Source organism: Strongylocentrotus purpuratus, unplaced genomic scaffold, assembly GCF_000002235.5.
Source record: "Strongylocentrotus purpuratus isolate Spur 01 unplaced genomic scaffold, Spur_5.0 spur5_scaffold_13, whole genome shotgun sequence".
Lineage (NCBI taxonomy): Eukaryota > Metazoa > Echinodermata > Echinoidea > Camarodonta > Strongylocentrotidae > Strongylocentrotus > Strongylocentrotus purpuratus.
This window is the reverse complement of record NW_022145598.1, coordinates 30,067,525-30,089,948: the sequence shown is the minus strand read 5'-3', so window position 1 is coordinate 30,089,948 and position 22,424 is coordinate 30,067,525. Positions and strand designations below refer to the sequence as shown.

The following is a 22,424-nucleotide window of genomic DNA, read 5'->3' as shown; positions in this document are numbered from 1 at the left end:
TCAAGTGTTTGAAATGGCATGCATCCGTCGCATAATGGGGGTGACAAGACTAGACAAGATCCGGAACACACACATCAAAGAATCCCTCAACCTCGATCAAGATGTTATGGACAAAGTCTCCACTAAAAGACTCAAATATTTTGGTCACGTCCTAAGAATAAAACCCACAAGATACCAAAAAATTACTGTTGAAGGAAACGTCACAGGAAATCGACCCAGAGGCCGTCCACCAAAAGATGGCTTGGACTGCATCTCAGAGGACTGCAAAGCAAGATCCATATCAAGGCTGACAGATGCATCAAGACTGGCTGCAGACAGAAATACCTGGCATACCATCACCATACAGAATCCATCACGAGGCCTCTTGCCTTCGTGGACGTCATAAGTCAAGTAAGTCATATAAAAGGGCAGATCAGTGACAAGGCCTCCTCAGCTTTAACATTGAGGATGCAACCAGTCATTAGTATTTATTTATATGACTCTAAATAATAATAATAATATAAATATATATATATATATCTGAAGAAATGAAATCGACACTGGTCATGGTGAAGAAAGATTTGTCTCAAGGATTTTTACTTCGATTGTTTTATTTATTATATAAATCATATTTGTATATGAATGCGTGTATGTGTGTGGTGTGTTTGTATGTAAAGCTTATGATATGTACAAAAAGTCTTTATATCATGCCCGTGAACACCCAAGCTGGAGCAGAAGAGGCGTTTCCTTTTTCATGACACCATTAAAGTTGGCCTCCGGTGCAACTCTGAAAAGGACAAACCAAAAATGGATTATGAATATAGAAATATGATAGAATTACACACAGTGAAGCCACCCTAGTTGTACATGTAAATACTGATCCCACTGAGTGCTCCTGCCTGAATACACATCGATAAAAGCCGATGACGAATTGAAAAGAATTCCCGAGTTTCTTTGCTGTACCGAACCCCGAGCATTGTGCCTGCCTAGGGCGTGGTTGGGTGCACGAACACAATAGGACGGTCCCACCTGAAGTTAACGGTGACACCGTGCCGCCGCGGAAAAACTATGGCAAACCCACGGCCCTTACGTATTAACGCCAATATCCATTCATTGCGAGCGGTTGAAAGTCAGTCTTCTCCCGTTCAGAACAGGAATTGGATCCACAGTGTAAAACAGCGTTGCATTCGAAACGGACCGTTATGGAATCATAACTAGTATCACTCTTGTCATTTACACATTTAAAGTACTGACTAAATTCTTGTCATCACACCTTTTTAAGAACCAAGCATTTGTGGATATTCTGAAGAAGCATGGAAAAGTTGAATTGCGTATTGCAGTGCATGGTGTATATATGAATGTCCATGGGCGTATGCACTTTGAAAGTTTGTTTATGTTGAGCAGTTGAACTGTTACCACAGGTTGGACTTGGAGTCTGCGATTTTATATTGAAATCGAACTATATTTATTTCATAAGAAAGATGGCAGAAAGGTGCCCAAGAACAATTATGAATTTCTTTCTTCAGTTGAGTGTCATCATTTGTGGATTAGCCGTACTCACACATGCAGCAGGTATGTATGATCATATTGAGTTGAGTTGAGTAAACTAAAGTAAGAAGTAAGTATCATGTACAAGTATAATTTATATACGCTGACAATATGCAGTGACTGGTTCGAAAACGTAGAATAACATCCAATCTTCTATCAGAGAGGAAAATATCTGTCTTGCCTCTTTCGAAAGATCTGTGAATACATACTAATTCACTCAGCAATATAATGTCCCTGAGTCTGTGAATTGTTTATGTTTCTTTTCAAATTAAATTGATTTGAGAGCACTATGGTCCTTTATGTTTTATAATATTATTATCATCATTATCATTATTGTTATTATTATTATGGTTATCATTATTATTAATATGTTTATTATGATTATTATTATCACTAGATAGTGTTTATATCATGAAGATGATGATGGTGATAACGATGAGGGCCATTATGATATAATGAGAACTTAAATTATCCGTAATATTGTCTAAATTCATATATGGATAAAGAGTGAAATGCATCGTTATTAACCGTCCTCGATTTGAAATATATCGCTTTAATATAACTATTGCAAATGTAATGACACTTCGATTCAAACTTTACTATACTCATTACCTTTTATTAGTGGTAGTATAAAAAATAACGGTATTTGTATTTCTAAACGTTTTATCTGAATAATTGGGTGCAATTATCAGATTACGAAAGTAGGATTACTTTTAGTTCATATTATGTAGAATAATTTCCAGGTATTAACTTTAGAAGTAATATGTGTGGTAACGTTTTCAACGGCTAAAGGAGCTGCAAAAGTAGAAGAAGTAGTAGAATTAGTAGGAACAGTAGTATTATTTTTATTAGTAGTAGTAGTAGTAGTAGTAGTAGTAGTAGTAGTAGTAGTAGTAGTAGTAGCAGTAGAAGTAATGGTAGTACATGTATTAGTAATAGAAGTACATGTAGATTTAGTAGTAGTGGTGGTATTGGTAGAAGTAGTAGTAGCAGTGGTAGAAGTAGTAGGAGAAGTAGAAGTGATGTTATTAGTAGAATAATTAGTGGTATTAGTGGTAGAATAATTAGTGATAGTAGTTGTAGTAGTAGCAGTAGTAGTAGTAATAATGATAGCAATAATAATCATAATACAAATGGTATTAGTATCAGGAGTAGTAGAAGTAGAATTAGTAGTAGTAGTGGTAGTAGTAGTAGTAGTAGTAGTAGTAGTAGTAGTGGTAGTAGTAGTGGTAGTAGTAGTAGTAGCAGTAGTAGTAGTAGTAGTAGTAGTGGTAGTAGTGGTAGTAGTAGTAGTAGTAGTAGTAGTAGTAGTAGTAGTAGTAGTAGTAGTAGTAGTGGTAGTAGTGGTAGTAGTAGTAGTAGAATTAGTAGTAGTAGTGGTAGTAGTAGTAGTAGTAGTAGTAGTAGTAGTATTAGTAGTAGTAGTAGTATATTAGTACTAATTATAATACATTTGTAGTAGTATTAGGAGTGGTGGTAGGAGTAGTAGTGATCTTCCAATCAGTACTCATCCGCTATGAAACAAGGAAATAACCCCAAGGAAAGGCACAGTGGAAGATATATCAACCACAAAAGACTTGTATAATGCTTTTACTTATACTGGGACAGGGACCCCATATGTACAGCTTAAGAATTGTTAATGTGGACAACACTATCCATCTTCAAACTAGTGTGACTTGTTAAGCTGATAAGTAGATCATGAGCATATACTATTCAATTTCTTAGTAGGATATAGTCAAGATTTAACAATCATTTTTGTCAGTCAGTATGAATTCTGTCTGGATTAAGTAATCCACTCTGTAGCATAACTTCACATGTATTTCTATATTTATTTATTTATAATACTGAACTCTTTTCACCAAAATTACCTCAGATGTGGAACATTCGTGTGAATAGAACACTCAATATCATCTTCTTCCCTTCTCAGCTGAAATGTTTTCGATCTTTTGATCAATCGATGGTGCAACCATATAGGAGGCGGTTAGTTATAGAAATGGAAGATGAGACTACATATACCAATTACTTGCTGTACATGTATAAACCTCGCTTCTTGTGCTTGCAAGATCATCTCTGTTGCTGGAAATACATTTAATATTACAATTGCACTCCCACGCTACTCTCATACCCGTCCGTTTTGCAGAGCCAAGAAAAAGATGTGTAAATCAAATCACAATACGTAGTATTGGATTTTGGTTGGATATATCTCACGCACGTGAGTTGCAATACCTTGGCACAGATTTGAAAATCGCAAATTGAGGAAGTAGAATGCCTCAACTTTTCGTCGTATCAAAAGCGATTGCAGGGAATAACGTCTTGTGAAAAATCGTGGACATATATTTAAAATGTTGTATCAACATTAGGTTTTATACATGTAGATTATCATTAACTGTAATATTATGAGGCCTTTTATGACATGACAAATATATTTTGAGCGGTGAATGATGGTATTAGCATGGTGAATATGTGGCTTTGATATCATTTTCGTCACTTCTGCACTAAGATGAAGAGTCTTTTATATATTCCACGCAGTTTCCATCATACTGAACACCATTTCACTCAATTTCTTGATCTAATTTCATTTATTTTAAAAATCATAATCATATCACGTTTTGCTTCTCTGTACTGCACACGTGACTCTTGGCAAGACTGAGTCAAATTTTTTTTTTTTTGTAATCACTTTGACGATTCCAAAACCTCATTCTAATGTGCTACATGATTAACCTTTACAATAACTCCCAGATAGTTTCCTTCGCATTGCAATTACATGACAACAACTCAACTTTATCTAGTCCGTTTTCTACGTTCTTAATGAGTTGTGCATAGTAGATGTGCGGTAATAACATGTGCGTTCATCTTGTCTCCGAATTTTCATAGTAAAAACAGGTTTTAATTCAGTTTATTCACCCTCCACTGAGTAGTAATAGATTTCAAATATTAAGCTACTTCATTTCCTTTGTTTCCGAAATATAAATCGCAACCACATCCGTTCAGGGGTATGTCTTTGAGCTGTTTACCACGTGTCTTTGACGTATTCCTTATTCGGTTGTGAATAATGATCACAAAGGTCAAAGGTCATTGTAATGTTAACATAACATGTGATCATGTGCAATTTATTCTTGGTATAAATGATAAACACAAAGTTATTAGTTAAAACTGAGAGGTGTTCAGCCAAAGGAGAAAAGGAAACGATTCAAAATCAAGCAAATAGTTGTTTGCGTTGATGGTTTGATGGTTAGTTTTATCCGACTGCCAAGAAAACATGTGTATGCTTTTAAGTAAGTAACCAGGCGATCGACGGCTTAAAGTCCTCCCCGAGGGACTTGGTAATGAGGATTGATTCCTTACTAAAGGGCACTAGCGTATTGACTTTGTTTCGAACCCGAGATTTTGTCAAATCGAATACTGTAAATTGCTATCTCCTGTATGCCTGCGTATTAGTTTTAGCTTACTTTCCAACGTCCTACAATTTTGAGTATAATTAACTCTATTCACTAAAAACTAGAAAAACACGCTTTCTGCACGATTACCCAATGCTGTAAATACATGTAGGTTGTAGCCCTGTATGGTGTGTACACTACAGATAGAAGTAATTCATATCAAGAAGATAAACTTCGTTCGAGACATGTGTTATCAAATGTATTAAACGCATAGAAAAGTCTTCTACGAATTAGGTATAATCATCTAGCGAGTTTGATTAATACTTTTCAAATAATTATTTGTGACCTTACTGGCAGAAATATAGTATGAGGTAGGCTTTAATGTGTCTGTAGACCTATACATACTTGTAGTTATTTCCGTATTCTAGGCATAGAAGCATGTACTACTAAATGAAACAGCGAAAGTAATTACAACTCAAGTACTTAGAATTTGACTCGAGCACTTGATAAATTTATGACCAGTCTTAGTTCATGTAAGTGACCACTTGATTAATGTTGGTACTTGGTATTTTCTATTCGATACCAGAAAGTTGTTTTTACGATTTACGACTGGGTGTAACGGCTTCTGAAATTAGGAATAATACACCATGCTCAATTCGGACAATGCAGTGTAGAAAATCTCACCACATTTAACTCTCCAAAACCCATCTCTGTGCACTGAGCTACTTTTTGTCTCTTTCCTATGTCGTTAACACTGTAAGCGCTATGGTTCTTCCTTGTATATAGACTATATATACACTAAAATCACCACTGTTACTATGATCAGAATCCTTACGAAACTCGGATTTTATTATTCGTAAGCAAAACATTATTATTTCATATGTTACATGCACAATTTACCGCATGCCTCGTTTATATATTTTGCTTTTCGTATTTCATTTATTTATTTTGTTGGTAATTGTTGTTATTTTATGCCTGTCGGAAGTTTGTCGATTGCCTTACTGTCAAATCTCTTTTCCTCCAGTACGTGTTTTCTGCGCTTAAAAGTAAAATTATGTTGATATGGACAATAGCTACGTCGAATAGGATTAAAAGATTTGAGTAACCCTCTTAAAGCGGGACTGCATTACTTGTAGCGACTTGCGCCCTATATACAGCCAACAATGCCTAAGCGATACCCGTTGACTCCCCATGGTCTCCTTTTTCTTATGTTAATTGAGAGCTGATTTTAATGACATAACCACCTGCCAGAAACCAAACAGGGAGGTCTAATCTCTCCTGGCCAAACTAGTGCAGATAAGATATTTTGACCGATACCCGACGTCACGTGACGTAAGTTTGTCTCATACTTGAATGAAGTGTCCCCGATTCTTAATCCCAGACAACTCTCAAGATGACTAGTTCCTGATTTAGTTTTACTTCCTCATAGCCCAGTTCAGTTCAATTCAAAATGATATTCATTTACCATAAATAGAAACACTTAACATAATACTAGGTTTGTGATTTTGTATAAAAGACATAATTAAAGATAACAGTTCGAAAAGTATAGAGATTGTGGCGAGTGAAACAACATAACTTTATTACGTTTACGTTGTCATTACTCTGTTTTATAGTTTTAATTGTATCAATATTGTAAAGCGCTTTGATATAAATGTTTTATGAAAAGCGCTATATAAGTAAAAGTTATTATTATTATTATTATTACTATCACAACAACTGATATACGTGATATATGTACTAATTGGTCGAGCATACCCGCACCGATTTGACATGTTTTTTCCTCCATTCAATTCTATTCTCCACGATCTTTGGGAGTTCCTGTCTTGGGAAACAACAAGTGTCTTTTTTTCTAACTGATCTATGTAACTCGTTGATGGGCGACCCAACGTGCGTTTTCCCCTTGAAGGCTCCCCCAAAACCGTTTGTGAAATTATTTTACTCTTGCTCCTCCAGCGATGACCACTGGTACGAGGGCGGCGTTTTTTCAGCCTGATTTCTCAAAGTGCACCAAGATGAACAAACATCAGATGAGCAAATGGGAAACTCATCAAAAAACAAGACAAAACAAAAAGAAAACCAAGACATCAAAAACATAATGTACGAGAAGGGGTAAAGGAAGAGAATGAGAGGATGAAAAGACTTGTCAGAGGGACGTTGAACAAGAATCGACTACTGTAGTTTGAGATAAGATATTTTTTTATTCTGGTAAAGCCCATTTCGATTACCTGAAGTAACCAGCTACGTCATTGACTTGTGTGGTTCTCTAGAGGCGCCGTGTTACGTCGAACACAAAGTGATTGTGAAATAAACAGGGCGAATTCCCTTACCACTGCCTTTACAGAGTCGATTAACCATATAATAACACGTGCAAAATGACGCCCCGTGTCCAACAGGCTTAACTTTAATGGACTAGTCTGTACGCTTTCGCATTATGTTTTCATAGTAGCAATGTAACCTACAAAGAAAGTCTATAGACATGCCCTAATATCACAAATATTACTTTCATAACTTTTCCTTCAATGTAGGGTAATACATGAGACTGTATTTTCGTGTGGTATTTAACAATTGACAAACAAGCTACTCCTTCGTACAAGTACTAAATTCCAATTCCATAGCGTAGCGTAGCATGATTGTACTTACATGTATTTTCATTAAATGCCTGTTTTCACCGCATGATGAAACGTCAGGAATTTCATTTCTTCCAAAGTTTGTGAAGCTGCCTGAAAGCCGTGCATTTTTTTAGTGAAAATCTCTGTATACATATTCCGTGACGTATAAAGAATGGATCTATTCTTTGTATAGATACAAAAAAACCTTCAAGGGTAAATATAAATAATAAAGCGAGCGAATTGTTCGTGTATGTCAGTTGTTTATTAAAAGTGTTGAGGTTTCAAAGTTCAATTTTGCTCGTTCCGTGCTGCATGAGACGTTGCAATAGGAAAGAAGGCACGTTCTTCTTGTTAGTTGTTATTAAACTACGAGGCCTATATGTAAAGGTACAATAATATTTATAACCTGTTTTCATGTTTTTTTTGTATATTACTTTAATGTGACAATATTAGTCTCCGGACTATTGCCATGTTCTTTTTTTTAACGATAACACCGAAATTGAATTGAACTGGAAATGAATTGCGTCTGTAAATAGGATGTATATATATATATATATATATCAAGCACGCGTTTGTATTTCCGTTTCCCCATTATTTTGACCTACTTTGGCGTACTAAAATGACGACAATAAAAACACTTGAATGAACAAGGACGTACGTAAAGGTATGTAGTTTTATTGAAAATCTGTCTCGCAGCCGTTAATCTGAACTATGCATTTTTTTACAGATAGAAACCAAAAAATGCATGCAGAAACACGTAACGATAGTTTAATAACGTGACATAGGGTAATAAAAAGTGACACGCAACTTGGCATGGTAGTGGGCTGGTCATGTGATTCCATTGTGTGAGAAACTGTCTAGAAATGAAGGAAAGGTTCATTCTTCAGTATGTAAGAATAGGTATGTATTGTGAGCATGGTGAGGTTTGTAATAGTCTTACTGAAATTCATAATCAGAGAAAAAAATCACTGTATGGGTATATAGGCAAACTGCAAACCATACTCTGAAACCTGGGACAACATACTCTGAAATCTGCTTCAAAATTTTAAAGTATTATATTTGTTTTGGGATATTAAATGAGGGCATTTTAAGAGCACTGATTTTCTTGTGATATTGCTACAATTATATTCTTTCGCAAAGGAATTATAGAGAGAATGTTCACCAATCATTTCGAACTTTAATAGACCTCACCTTTCTTTCAAATATACAAGAACTTTTCTGCTAGTTATATATATATCTTCTCCCCCCCCCCCCCCCCCTCCCCGGAATACAAATGTTGTTTATAAGATCTGTTAAATTAAAGTCAGTTGCCACTCCATGAAACGGTGTTTGGCTTTGCTAATGTACCTGACTATACCAGACACTGTATTCAACCTGTCCGCGTATGAATACTGCTGATGGTGTTAAATGTCAGCCAATCATTTTGGGTACTCCTTAATTTCCAAATCACCATGATATAGTTGTGAATGCATTATTGTAGAATTGTAGGGAGTAATTAGCAGTATCCGGTAGTAAACTGGATATAAAATGGATTTCTTAGCTGAAAAGGTTGTTTAGTTTCACAAATCAATTGCCAGCATTGACTGGGTTAACCCATTCAGTTCAGTTATGAGACTGAACGAGCAATTAACAGCTCTTTCACCAAGGTATAAACGATATTATTTAAGTCATTGTATCAAATTGCTGCTGTGCATCAGATTTAATTAACAGCATGTGGTAATCTGATCCTAACAGTCAAACACAAGTCATGTCTCTCTCAGACATATATGTATATGTATTCTTCCTCATCACTAAAAGCTGAATTGTTTTAATTGCTTTACGTTTTATGGGATGTTATTTATGTTTGACCATTTGTAATTGACAAATATTTTTTTTTAAACATATCCACAGTATTTTTTTTTTATTCCCTGTTTTCGAAAAATGTGCCTGTTCTCGGTTCTCACAAATTATGGCTGACTGACCACTTTGTACCTTTCGATGATTTGTATGCAATTGCGACACATAACTTGTGCGATCTCAAGTCCATTGATACCAGAGGATTGTGTGATTTTAATGGAAAACAAAATTAAACTTGTACCTAAATTAAAAACCGTAGGTGGACTTTAAATATGGACATGATAGAGAGGTAGGCTTTATTAGACACCGAGACAGAGAGGGATGTCGAGACGGATGGACACAGGAATAGTCCAGTAGACGGTACCATATACCATGTACATGACCTGGAAAAGTACAAAGTTTTTTGTTGATTTGTGTTCTAGATGGGTATTGAAGTAAATTCAGCTTAGTTGCCAGCTTGGCAACCTTGGGCAACTTTTTAAATAGCCATATTTGCATAATCATCTAATTAGCATATGTGAAATATGTAATATTGTTGCTAATCTCAATCCAGGAAGCCTAAACACATGGATAATACGACTTTTCAAGGGTTCTCTATTACGAGGAATTCATTTATGACACAAGTTTTTTATTCCAAGTAATGCAATTGTCTTAAATAGCATAATTAGCATATGTACAATGTATGGACTTCACAGTCGTTGTTTATCTATATAAAGCCTAAAAATGGAGCATTGCAACATGTCAAATCATTTTTGAAAGTTTGAAAGTTCCTCGTCATGGAAAATCCTTGAAAATTCATATTATCCATGTTTTCAGGCTTCCTGGATTAAGATAAGCAACATTATTACATATTGCACATATATGCTTACTAGATTATTATGCTAAATATCCTAATTATACTACATATACATGGAATATCTTCTCATGAATTAATGATTAGTCGTTCAAAATTGATTTGCAATGTTGCATTGCACCATTTTCAGGCTTTATATACATAAACAATGACAATGAAGTCCATACATATTAAAAACAATTGCATTACTTTGAATCAAAAACTGGTGTCATAAATGAATTCCTCGTCATAGAAAACCCTTTAAAAGTCGTACTAACCATGGTTTCAGGCTTCCTGGATTGAGATTAGCAATATTATTTCATATTGCACATATGCTAATTAGATTATTATGCAAATATGGCTATTAAAAAAGTTGCCCAAGGTTGCCAAGCTGGCAACCAAGCTGAATTTACTTAAATACCCATCTGGAACACAACCCCCCCCCCCCCCAAAAAAAAAAAAAATAATAAATAAATAAATAAATAAATAAATAAAAAAATGTACTTTAATATCAACTTTTCCAGGTCTGAAAAACTTCTACAGGACTAGAAGAGGAGATGAGACAGGGAGATAAACAGATAAAAGTGGGTCATAAGAGGTAGCAAAGATACAAGAAAATGTCTTGAATTAGATGGTCTGCTTTAGATATAGATGTATGCCTACAATTAATACAGAACCATGGACTCGAAACTGGTTCACTTCCTTTTTAGTGTGTTACATCCTTTTTTAATCAGTTACCACATCTTTAATCTTCCTATTGTCACGATTGTTATAATTTGAATATTACCCCATCCAAACATAACACATATTTCAAAACTACCCACATTATTACACATCGTTGTTCGTAGTCCTTTTATGTTTTGATAGCGTAGACTAGAAACCGGTATGTATTTACAATTACCATTTATTTTCAAAACAAACTCATATATTTACAAGTTATTGCCCGATACAGCATACGTCTCGTATAACATTACAATTATTTAAAGCATGGGTATTATGCTATGCAAAAGGAAATATCAATTAATTAGCAACATTATTCATCCTGGATATTGTGAATACAATGGCCTTTTGAAACTCATTAATCTACGATTGTCCTACGATTGTAATTGGGTACTTGATATTATTACTTTGGCCGCTCACCCACATCCGGGTAATAGGGACTTTTAGATTTGCACGTCGACATAGTGGACTGCCACTGCCTTAACAGGACGTCACACGTAGCAGTCCACTATGTCGACGTGCAAATCTAAATGTCCCTAATAATGTTGAAGCGAAACGAGTACATAGCATGAGGGCTATGTGGGCGCTCTAAAAATAAGAAGCCGGTGAACTACTTGTTTCTCTCCATGGATTATGTTCTTATTGTAAAATTTTGTCCGTTCATCAGTATAATTTTATTATTTAATGGAATTTCTCATCTCATTGTTAAATTTATATTTTATTGTACATTTAGTTATATTGAACGTGTATTCATATGTATTTACATGCATTTGTACATTGTGAGCATTTCAGCCAACGGCTGCTTCTTGCAAAATGGAATGAACCATGAATAAATAAATATCTATTATAATTACAGATGGAGATGTAAAGCTGCGGGGTGGTGCAGCGAATTCCGGTCGAGTCGAGGTAGAGTACAACAAGATATACGGGACCGTCTGCATTGACGGATTCGACATCGAAAATGCTGACGTCGTCTGCAAACAACTCGGTAAGAAAGATTTCGCCGTTATTGTTTTTTTTTTTTTTTGATTTGGTTTGATTTGGTTTGATTTGGTTTGTTGGTTTGTGTTACTTGACTGCTATAAAACATTAAAACAAAATATGTGTATGGTTGGAAGTAAGCAGCCAGGGGACCAAAGGCTTTAAGTCCTCTACAATGGACTCGGTAATGAAAGGTAATGCCTTACCGGAGGGCAAGAGTGCATCGATATGATTTCGAACCCGGAAACTCCCGGTCGCGAGGCCACTCCTCTACCACTGAGCCATCGCTTAATGTTCACACGTAGTAGTCATGGCGATTCCCAAAGAGTTTGTTTCTCCAGTCCCCCCCCCCAAAAAAAAAAACGCCTTTCTTGATGGCCTACAATCAATCCTTCTCCACCCCCCCCCCCCCCTCATCTCTCTCTCTCCCTCTCTCTTTCTTTGCTCCCCGATAAAAGCACATACAATACTTAGTAGTTTAACACCTACACTATTCCTCGCTCCTTCTATCTCTCCCTTTCTCTTTCTCTCTCTCTCTCTTCCTCTTTCTCTCTCTTCCTTTCTCTTTCTCTCTCTTCTTTGCCACCTCTCAAAAGCAGATACAATACGTCATTTAGAATCTACATTATGTCCATATCTCCCTCCTGCTCTCCACCCTTCTCCACCATCTCTCTCTCTCTCTCTCTCTCTCCTCTCTCTCTCTCTCTCTCTCTCTGTCTCTCTCTCTCTCTTTCTACGTATATAAAATGTATATATATATATATATATGACATTTATGTATCTATCTGACTAGCTAGCTATATGTCTATCTCAGCATACCTCTTACACGTCTTCTATTAGTCGCCAGCAAAAAGTAAATACAAAGCCATGACTTGAGCTCTCTCTCTCTCTCTTGCAGGGTTTCGAGATGGTGCTCTCAAGGTCGGTGCGGTGGATGACTTCAGCTTTGCGTCAGGAGCATCCCTCGACATCGTCCTTTTCAACGCCAACTGCGTAGGCGATGAGACCAACATCGCCAGTTGCCCCGATGTCACGTGGTCTGGGGGCACTTGTCTCTCAAACAAACCGGCTGCTGTGTTCTGCGCACGTAAGAATTAACATAAATTTTAGATTACTCTTTACTAGGATTACAACTCCCGGGGACTACTTATTGTATACTTAAAAAATAATTGTGAGTTTCCTCTTTGATTTCATGTCAGTTTGGAAGAATATCAGAGTGGAAGAATAGATATGACACATTAAACATGTTCAATGGACGATTTGTAGCCTCATCGTCCATTGACTGTACATGGCGGTAATGTCCCTTTGCAGTTAGCCAACGTGCTGTAGTCAAATGCCGTCATTTCCGAACTATGATAACAAGTATATGGAATGTTCGGACCAAATGATGTGTATATGGTCCCAACTGCGTATCAATATCTACCATGTCTACGATGCATGTGATATTACAGCCCACGAGACCAACAGCCGGTACAGCCCCCTCCTGTGCCCTCTGACAACTTTTTCGAGGGTTCAGGCTTTTGATACAAATCTACACAAACGTCATGACATGAATGAGAGGGCGAAAGAGAAGAGAAAGAAAGAAAGAAAGAAAGGAGAGAAGTAAGGAAAGGGGAGAGACAGATGTAGAAAAGGGGAGAAATGAAAAGGCCAGATAGAGTCAGAGAGGTGACAGTCTAGAAGAGGAAGACATATTGAGTCACACGATAAATGATTGAATTGATTAGCTACATGTAAATAATCAACAGTGTTGGTACGACGGACATTATTGAATTGATAAGATAAGATTTATTGATACAAATTCAAAGTCACAGCTAGAAGCTAATGCATCTTGAATTTTAATACTAATAAGACTGCAAAATATAAAATACATGCAAATAGTACAGTATAAAACAGGCAAATAAGAAGTAAATACATTCAGTAATTCAATTGATATAGTAAAAGGAATGCAAAGAAAAATAAGACTCTGAAGAGAAAAAAGAAAAAATAGGAAGGAGAAGAAAACAAAGAAAAACGTGGGGGAAAATGATCGAAGAAAAAAAGTAGAAAATATGGTTTTTAGTTTAAAAAATAAGAGTTTACACTTGATTTTTTTTTTTTTTTTTAAACAGTTGTAAAATACAGTATACAATAGGATTCCAGTATTGAAACTGTCTAAAATAATTTAGATAACTTTTTGATTAAGGCAATAACCATGTCAATAACACATTAAAAGGATTTATATTTACATAGTGTATAGAGACAGGCTGTCGTTCTATAATTATACAAATACATATTGTTAAGAATACATGCATTCTTTCCCTTTCAGTGCCCTACTACGAAGGCTGCTACGAGAGCTCAACGCCTGTGGGTTATACGGACAATTCCCAAACGCTACATGGTTTCGTTGAAATATGCAGGGTGTTTCAGTACGCCTATGCTGGCTCTTCACAAGTGAGTGGGGACAAGAATCGCTGTGGAAACGATTTGTCGGAGTTTGGTACCCTCGTCGACGACTCGCTCTGCGCTGAAGTGTGTGGGAACGATCCATACCAGCTGTGTGGCGGAACGGGAGACTATCGGGCGGTTTACTCAAGTAAGAATCGAACAATTCCACCAAAATATGTCAGCATAATTTACTTTGTACCATAAGTCAAGAAGACAACCTTGAACAAAATTATTAAGTTCAAACTACCAGGCCATTTACTCAAGTGAAGAATCGAACAGGTTCACAAAATTATTGCAGTATAATTTACTTTGTACCATAAAAGGATCCCACTTGAACGAAATCATTGAGTTCGAACCACAGGGCGGTTTCCTCCAGAAAAACATTAAACAGTTAATAATTAATAATTGGATATTATTAGTGGCGGATCAATGTTTATCTGGCAGGATGGGGCACAAGTCAGAAATATCTATGACGAACACTGAAAATAAAGTAAATGACAAATTCCTTCTGTTTCTTTTTGGGGGCATAAGAGGAGCAGTATTAATATTACTGTGACTACCCAAGCTTAATAACACAAAATAAGTGTTATTTAATTCTTGTTTTCAGCTCGTCTTGGGTCCGAAGGTTTCACCCTGACCGGTGCCAGTGGTTCACTGACGTCATTCAACTACCCAGGTGTGTACATGTCCAATGAACGCCAGGAGTGGACAGTAACACTGGGTTCTACGGAACGAGTCCAGATCACCTTCCCCGCGTTTGATATCAATTCCGGTAACATCATCACGATCTCTGCTGGGGGCATGAACGAGACATTCACCTCACGGAGAACATGGATAACTGATCCGATCTCGTCTTTTACGGTTTGGTTTGAGAGTCCGTCTTCAGGAAACGGGTTCATTCTGAACTACGATGGTAAGTTTGAGAGGAAAAAACATTTAACATGGAATGGGGGAAGGGCCCGGGGAAGGGTCAAAACTGGTATCGAGTGTTGAAGCTGTCTTTTTTATTGAAGCAGTGGCGTATCCAATGTAGGGCAAAAGTGGCGTAGCCTCATTCCCGTACCGGGTCCGAAACACGTTAAAAGAACATCTGTGTTCATGGTTGTCGTCAACATCTCCGTAACCCCTCCCCGGAATAACTATGCCTAGATATACGTAATGAACGATTATTGTTTGAGAGATACGTTTAATGTATCTGCCAAATACGTTACCCAGCATTTATAAGTTATGTAGATGAAATGATATTATGTATCGTTTAGCTTCATCTAAGCTCTAATAGCTAGGCTCCGAACATAATGCTATTTTGAGATATAATGACATTTTTGCTATGGTCGGGGAAAGTACAAGCATGGAATTGCCCTTCTTTCTTTCCCATCGGTAAGAGCTTGTTGTAATCATAATATAGAGTAGGGAAATTGACGACGAATTACTCGATTTTATGCAATTATGCAGCCGTTAAGGGTCATTGTTGTTGAATATTCAGAAGAATAGACTGTGCCGATTAAAACAGACTCAGTATTATCAAAGATATTTCCATCGAAATGTCTCCTTTACCTCATCAGCTCAAGAAGTCAATAAAAATGAATTCCTAGGTTTGAAATAATGTTCATGTTCCACGAAATATTTTTAGTATTATCATTAGTATTAGTAGAATTATAATTATCATTACCATTATTTCTATCATCGACATTACTATTATCATCATTATGATTAGTTTTGTTGTTGTAAATGCTGTTTTGTCTACTACTACAGTCTATATTATAAGCGCGGCAACAACTGTTTTGCCAGCCCAGTCAACTGCGCAGGATACAACGACCATACAACCACCAGCAACAAGCGATGTTGTAGCAACAACACCACCGAGCCTTGATACCACCACTTCTGATTCGACAGCGACAGACCCAGTAACTCAAGGTGGTACCCCGTCACAACCTCCACCACAACCAGTGGTGACAACGATGCGACAAGCTACCACCGCGGATGAAATGGCAACTCCAGGTACAGTCAAATCATGTTGCTTTAAACTTTTAATTTGCTACTTAAGCAAATACAGAAATTAGGCTAAATTGCTTTGCTAGATTTGCCTTTCGTTGTTGCAAAATTATTTTGATGCGTTATCATTCTCTCAAGCTCTTTAATCACATTAAACAAACCGTACTTTCATATATATCACTTTATATCGTCCATTGCTTGCTAAATGAGTCCTGTTCACCGATCATCACTACCAAAAGAATAGCAAGTAAGATGAACTGTTTGATAATATTAATTAATAATATTTGAGAGTTCACCAAAAGGGCAGGTCTTCAAACCAACCTTCCCAAACTGTCAGATCAGTAATGAAACCTCAGCAACATGTTTTATACGGTGTCAATTTACAAATTCTAGAACAAAGTTCATGGATCTGTAGACAAAATATTACGAGTCCTTATCATAGTCATCCATTCCGTAAAGTACAGTGCACCATCCCTAGCGTATTTGCAGGAGGAAAAAGGGGAGCAATTTGCCCCTTCTGATAGGTTTCTAACCAGGTAATATCATTGTCAGTCAATACTGACAACGCGCAAAGTATTCTCAAAAGAAATAACTTTTTCTTCCCCAAAATAAGCCAGTTATAATAATAATAATAATAATAATACATAACATTTATTAGGCGCTTAATACTGATGTTTCTAAGCGCACCCTCCTCAGTATAAAAGTCCACTGGAGCCCTCAAAAATGGCTTCATTACGAAAAGTATATTGATGAAGTTTGGAGATTGTATCCAAGACGTGTTTACATAATTCCATTGTCACTAGTCTGACATTTATCATCTATAAAATCACCAATTCATACCGGTCGATGTCATTTTGTATTTATTATTTTCTTTCCTAAACGTGTAAATTACATGAAGTGAATCAGGCATTTTTAAAGATATTTAACGATATACACGGTATATAAGTTGACATGGAATTAAGGTATCTTAATGACCCCTTCATACTACATAATTATAACCATATCATCTTGCACCTCCATCAGCAAATTATTTTTAAAGAGTATGTTTCCAAGGACAACTGAATCATGCATGTATCTGAATATATGTTCTGTGTTTTACTTCAAGATTGATTTCTTTTGATGATCTTAAACCATGCAGTTTAATACCTTACTAACCATATCAGTTGAGGTTATTGATTCACCCTGCACGACTATAATAATGATACTATTAATAACAATAACAACTAATTATAATTATTGTTTGTAAATCTAACATTGCAGTCATCTAATTTCGAAAACAAATTGGCTCAGCCGATGTTTGAAAATAACCGGAAAATAACCCGAAAATATTGGAGATTTTTTTGGTAGGGGGGGGGAGGTATAAGTCACCGACGCCATCATCTGACCTAACATACACCTTATTCAAATCGTTCTAGAAATGCCACCCCCCCCCCCCCCTCCCCCCTTGCACTCCATCTCTGAGGCTGACAAAACAACTCTATCCTCTATCTTTCACAAACCACTAACAAATGCCAACATTTTAAAAAGAAAATCGTTAAAGGTTTATATCATGTATAGTCACCAAAAGTGTTTCACAACATCTGAGCAATCCTCCAAAACACATGTTTCACGTATCTTCTGCTACTGTTCCCCCAGCTTCAAACGGCACCTGTCCGGAGAGCGTCGGTGATATCGAACGCCAGCTCAGCCGAGACGTCTCCGATCTTCTCGTTATCAACACGGGCCGACCATTACCATGTCACGGAGCCATCACGCGTATTTCCTTCTACGCTGCAACAACCAATCAAATCAATGTCACATTATGGCGACGCGCATCCGGTAATGCACTGCAGCTCATCGACATGACGCAGTTGACCCCCGCAAGAAGTGTCACCTTTGTGTCCGCCTTGTTGCCGCGATCTTTGGGTTTCGCCCAAGGGGACTTTGTTGGCTTTTCCTCGGATGACCTGTCGCCGCTGGTTTACTCGGAAAGTGCATCTGAGGCCACAGAGCATGAGGTTCATAGTTTCTCAAACCTAGGAAATTATCCAGAACTGCATTATGGGATGAACTTGGAGGTGACAAACTCATCAGAGGTCATTGTTTCAAACAGGGTGTATTCTTGGAAGATTACAATCGAGGGTGAGATACGTGATCCACATCCTATAATTCTCCAATATCTTCAAACTCGCCCAAAGATCTTTTCCGAGATGCTTGAAATGAAATGGCATCTTCATTTGTAATATATGCAGTTCACCTGGTATGCCATTGAGGGTTGATTAATATATACCTCATGTTATGGATTATTCTATCACCAAGTGATTTTTTTTAATAAATGTTTTAAGAGCACTCTTATAAGACCTTACCACTGCAGTTATACCACGATAACACGACGCTTTATGTTATTAATTCGCACACGGTTCGATAATAATCGTCATGTAAATGTCTTGGGTTTAACCCCAACACCACCACTACCATCTTTATCACCAAACGGAATTACTCGCTGTCTATCCCTCACAGACCGGCAATGTATATACCCCAGGTTGTCCAACGGCGCGATTGCACCAGCAGGAACTTCGGCGTTCGTCAACGATCAAATCACTATAACTTGCGATGCTGGCTTCGCAGCTGCTTTCGACAGAGCGGTATGCCAGGCCAACGGGACCTTCACGAATCCGATTCAGTGCAACAGTGAGTGAAAACCCGAATTAATTCACAATATCATTTTCAAAAATTGCAGATTCAAGGGATGACATCATGACACGTACTTCTAACCCTACAGGAGTTTTTTGCAGGAAAATGTTATTAACATTTCATTCTCAGAATATTAGACTCTTCTTCTGTCTGCTTGCAAACGCGTAATTTGTAGGCAATAATTAAACCCTGATGAGGTCCAGAGATGAAGCTTGAATGTTTGGTTAGGATTCCAGTTAATTTGATGTGCATTTTCATGTTCATGTGACAAAACAGAGCCTACTGCGCATAATTATTAGTTCCTGCTTTGTAGTGCTTTATTTTTCAATAATGCTTTCATTCTCCTTTAGTTTTGAACCTAGTCATGTGCAATAACAGATTATCTCTTCCTCTCTCACAAGAAGTTGCCTGCTTTTCCTTTTTTGACCTTCTTTTAACTCTATTTTCGCTTAATATTTTATGAGAAACTCGATGAGTGTTGGGAGATTTATCTAATCTTTTATGTATACTCAGTAGTCATGAAGATGGTTAAGAAAAACCCAAAATGAGATATGTGTATTTGATGTAGCGAAAAGACGTATATTAATTACTATCAAAAATAAAATATTTTTGGAGGGGGAAAAGGGGGAAAGTAAGGAAGGGGCACTAAGATAGAAGAAAGAGAGGTAGAAAGGAGAGAGGGGGAGTGGAGATAGGTAGAAAAAGAGACGAAATGAGACAAAAATACCAAAACCGGTGTGCAATGGAAACCTAGAGAAGACAGGATGCTATACAGTAGTTTGCAATTTTGTAATCCACGAACACGCTATTCACATGGACATAGCCGTCCTGTAATCATTGTAATTCGCCTATACATATTTGATCGATTGATGTTATTAATTCGCGCCAACGAATTTAATTTTGCAAAATAAAAGCAGTCATTGTACGGAGTACTGAGCACATGATAATTGAAGATAAGCTATATTTATCCTATAGCAAACATTAAAGTGCTAAACCAGGAAAAAATGGAACGGGTTTTTTTTCCTTCTAATTATAAAACTAAAGGAAAAAATTCCGTCGCGCCTTATCTATCTATCAATTAATAGGAGTGATGATTTAGAGTATCCTTAAATAATTCATAAAGGGAAAACGACATCATGATTAGTTTGTCATTATCTACTTGTCACGTTGTGTATTATAATCGTAGGCCGTTCTCATTATTGTTATGCTATATATATAATAACATCCATTACAGATTTAAAGTAAAAAAAAAGCGAAGGGGGGGCAGATGGAGAGGAGAAGGAAGTCGTTTGAAAGGTATTTGCGTGAGAGGGAGAGAGAAAGAGAGAGAGAGAGAGAGAGAGAGAGAGGGGGAGTAAAATAGCCTTTCCTCTGTTATTTCCCGAAGATATTTCTTGTGCATTCATCATGTTTATCTTTCTTCTTCTCTCTTTCTTTATTCATATTTTCTCCTTTACAGAGTTGTTCGATGGACTTACTTTCACCCAATTTGTCATACGTAAGTAGCCTATTATGCCTTTCATAACTATTCGGTATTTAAACAAATATCTAAGTGGTATTTAAAAAGATTTATGTGTTACCGGTAGTTGAAACCTCCACTTAAGAGTCATTATTATTCATTGGCGACTTTCGTCTGTAGTCTTGTTTTATTTTCAGTTGTATTTTCATTAATAGGCATTTTTACACTTTCGTAATAATACTGTTGTGGAAAACTTGGTGGACCTATAAACTTCGATCACTGTTTACAAACTACATGTACCAAAATATGTAGTATATTTGAAGTAGAATATAATAGCTCCGGCCTTAAATTTTTCAATAAGGGCGCCAATTTGTTTTCAATTTCAGAATGGATGTTTTAACAGCATTTTCACAAATCGCTTGATTAAATCCACGTTTTAGTTATTCAAAAATCTGATAAAGTATAATTTACTACTGATGATCATCTTGAAGTATTTCTCTGCTTATTTTTACTAAGAATAAATAACCTCGATTTTTTAGATTTTTTGGGGGGTTAATATTACGAATGATATCAACTAGCAGATCGTCCACTTGGAGCTAGAAGGGGCATTAACCCCTATACTTTAACGTAGAAGTTAACGCCCGTCTGGTTTTTAACCAACGAGATATTATAATTATGAAAGGTCTTTTATTTTCATAAACTCATATTTTATAACCAAATGTTTACAGTTATTATTGCGTAAGTTAACACAATGCTCGTTATGAAGTAATAATATTTCTATTTCCTCGATTTTTGCGATAAAGTTACTGCCGTCCTAACACGAATCGTGGTTCAGCAATTGATATTTGATGTGCAAAGGAGTCAATGTCATCATTGTTTCTCTCTTTTATACAGTACTTGTTGGTGTTGGAACCCTATTCTTACTGGTGATCTTTAGTTTATGTTGCTACGTGTTGTGCGGCGGCAGTTCCAAGCATGCCAAGGCAGAAAGGTAACGCCATAACCATGATGATGACGATGATGATGACAGTTATGATGAGGATGAAGTTGATAATGATGACAACAATGGTTATGATGATGACGATGAGGATGATTTTGATGGCCATGATGGTGTTGATACTCTAAATGGTGGTGTTTTAAGTCATATGAATAATAAAAGTGATGATAATGATGATGATTAATATGATGATAACGATGAATTTAATGGTGGTGATAATAGTGTTTATGGTGGCGATGATGTTGGAGGTAGAAATGTAGAAATTGTTACAGTGATGACAATGATGATAATGAAGATGATGCTGATGATGATGATAGTCAAATGTACTTGTTTATTGACGAGGCCCCTTCTTGTTTCTTTGCATACATTGGTAACATTACACCGCGTGAATAACATGATTAACTTCTACATACTCCAACCACCTCCATGTGCAATTAATATGGTGCTAATGCTACTACAAACCCATCACAAAAAAATTATGGATTGTAATTGATGTTTTAAAGTAGGCCTACATTGTTATGTTTATATTTTACAGGGATATCGCAGATGGCGCTCCTGGTTCCGGTGGCGATTCTTACCTACTCCCTATGACCACGCCTCCCATGAATGGTCACGAGAAGAAGAACGGTATCGAAAACACGTCCTTCGTCAACGAAGTCCCGCGCGACATCGAAAACGGTAATGTGGCCCCCGTCGATCCGAACATGAACGGGATGATAGAGATCGACATGTCGGAGGAGGAGGTTCCCCAGCAGGTTCCCGATTCGAATCCTTCTGCGATTCCTGAGACACCTAGCGAGCCTATGGTGCCTGCCGTGGAGACGCCAAACGGACCTGGAGAGCAGATGACGACACCAGAAATACCCGAGCCCGATTATGACGACGAAGCAGTATGTATTGACTAACTTTCTCTTCACTATTAGCCCACACTCGAACCCCCCCCCCCCCCCCCAAAAAAAAAAAAAAAAAAAAAAAAATTAATCACGTCTAAGTG

The 22,424-nt window shown here is 36.9% G+C and overlaps 2 protein-coding genes across 12 annotated transcripts in view; both read left to right on the top strand.

The window, feature by feature from the left end:
- Window positions 1-34: 34 nt before the first annotated feature.
- Window positions 35-385, top strand: LOC105444395. Its single transcript, XM_011678598.1, has one exon. The coding sequence runs from the start codon at window positions 35-37 to the stop codon at window positions 383-385; it is 351 nt and encodes a 116-aa protein (XP_011676900.1).
- Window positions 386-1,075: 690 nt separating this feature from the next.
- LOC100889842 (nascent polypeptide-associated complex subunit alpha, muscle-specific form) overlaps window positions 1,076-22,424 on the top strand; it is a 32,272-nt gene continuing 10,923 nt past the window's right edge. For 7 of the 11 annotated variants that reach the window (XM_011678590.2, XM_030983317.1, XM_011678587.2 and 4 more), the window contains exons 1-11: window positions 1,078-1,551; window positions 11,758-11,889; window positions 12,781-12,969; window positions 14,191-14,457; window positions 14,917-15,222; window positions 16,062-16,307; window positions 17,937-18,422; window positions 18,801-18,971; window positions 20,434-20,472; window positions 21,328-21,424; window positions 21,966-22,320. In XM_011678590.2, the coding sequence (XP_011676892.2) occupies window positions 1,461-1,551; window positions 11,758-11,889; window positions 12,781-12,969; window positions 14,191-14,457; window positions 14,917-15,222; window positions 16,062-16,307; window positions 17,937-18,422; window positions 18,801-18,971; window positions 20,434-20,472; window positions 21,328-21,424; window positions 21,966-22,320 (2,379 nt within the window). In that variant the 5' untranslated portion in view covers window positions 1,078-1,460. Of the gene's footprint in view, window positions 1,552-11,757; window positions 11,890-12,780; window positions 12,970-14,190; window positions 14,458-14,916; window positions 15,223-16,061; window positions 16,308-17,936; window positions 18,423-18,800; window positions 18,972-20,433; window positions 20,473-21,327; window positions 21,425-21,965; window positions 22,321-22,424 lie in introns of all 11 variants that reach the window. The other 4 variants (XM_003727041.3, XM_003727043.3, XM_030983319.1 and 1 more) reach the window with 2 other exon arrangements.

Excerpts from the sequence above, each read along its gene's own strand:
- LOC105444395 (XM_011678598.1), top strand. The coding sequence starts at position 35 with ATGGGGGTGACAAGACTAGACAAGATCCGGAACACACACATCAAAGAA.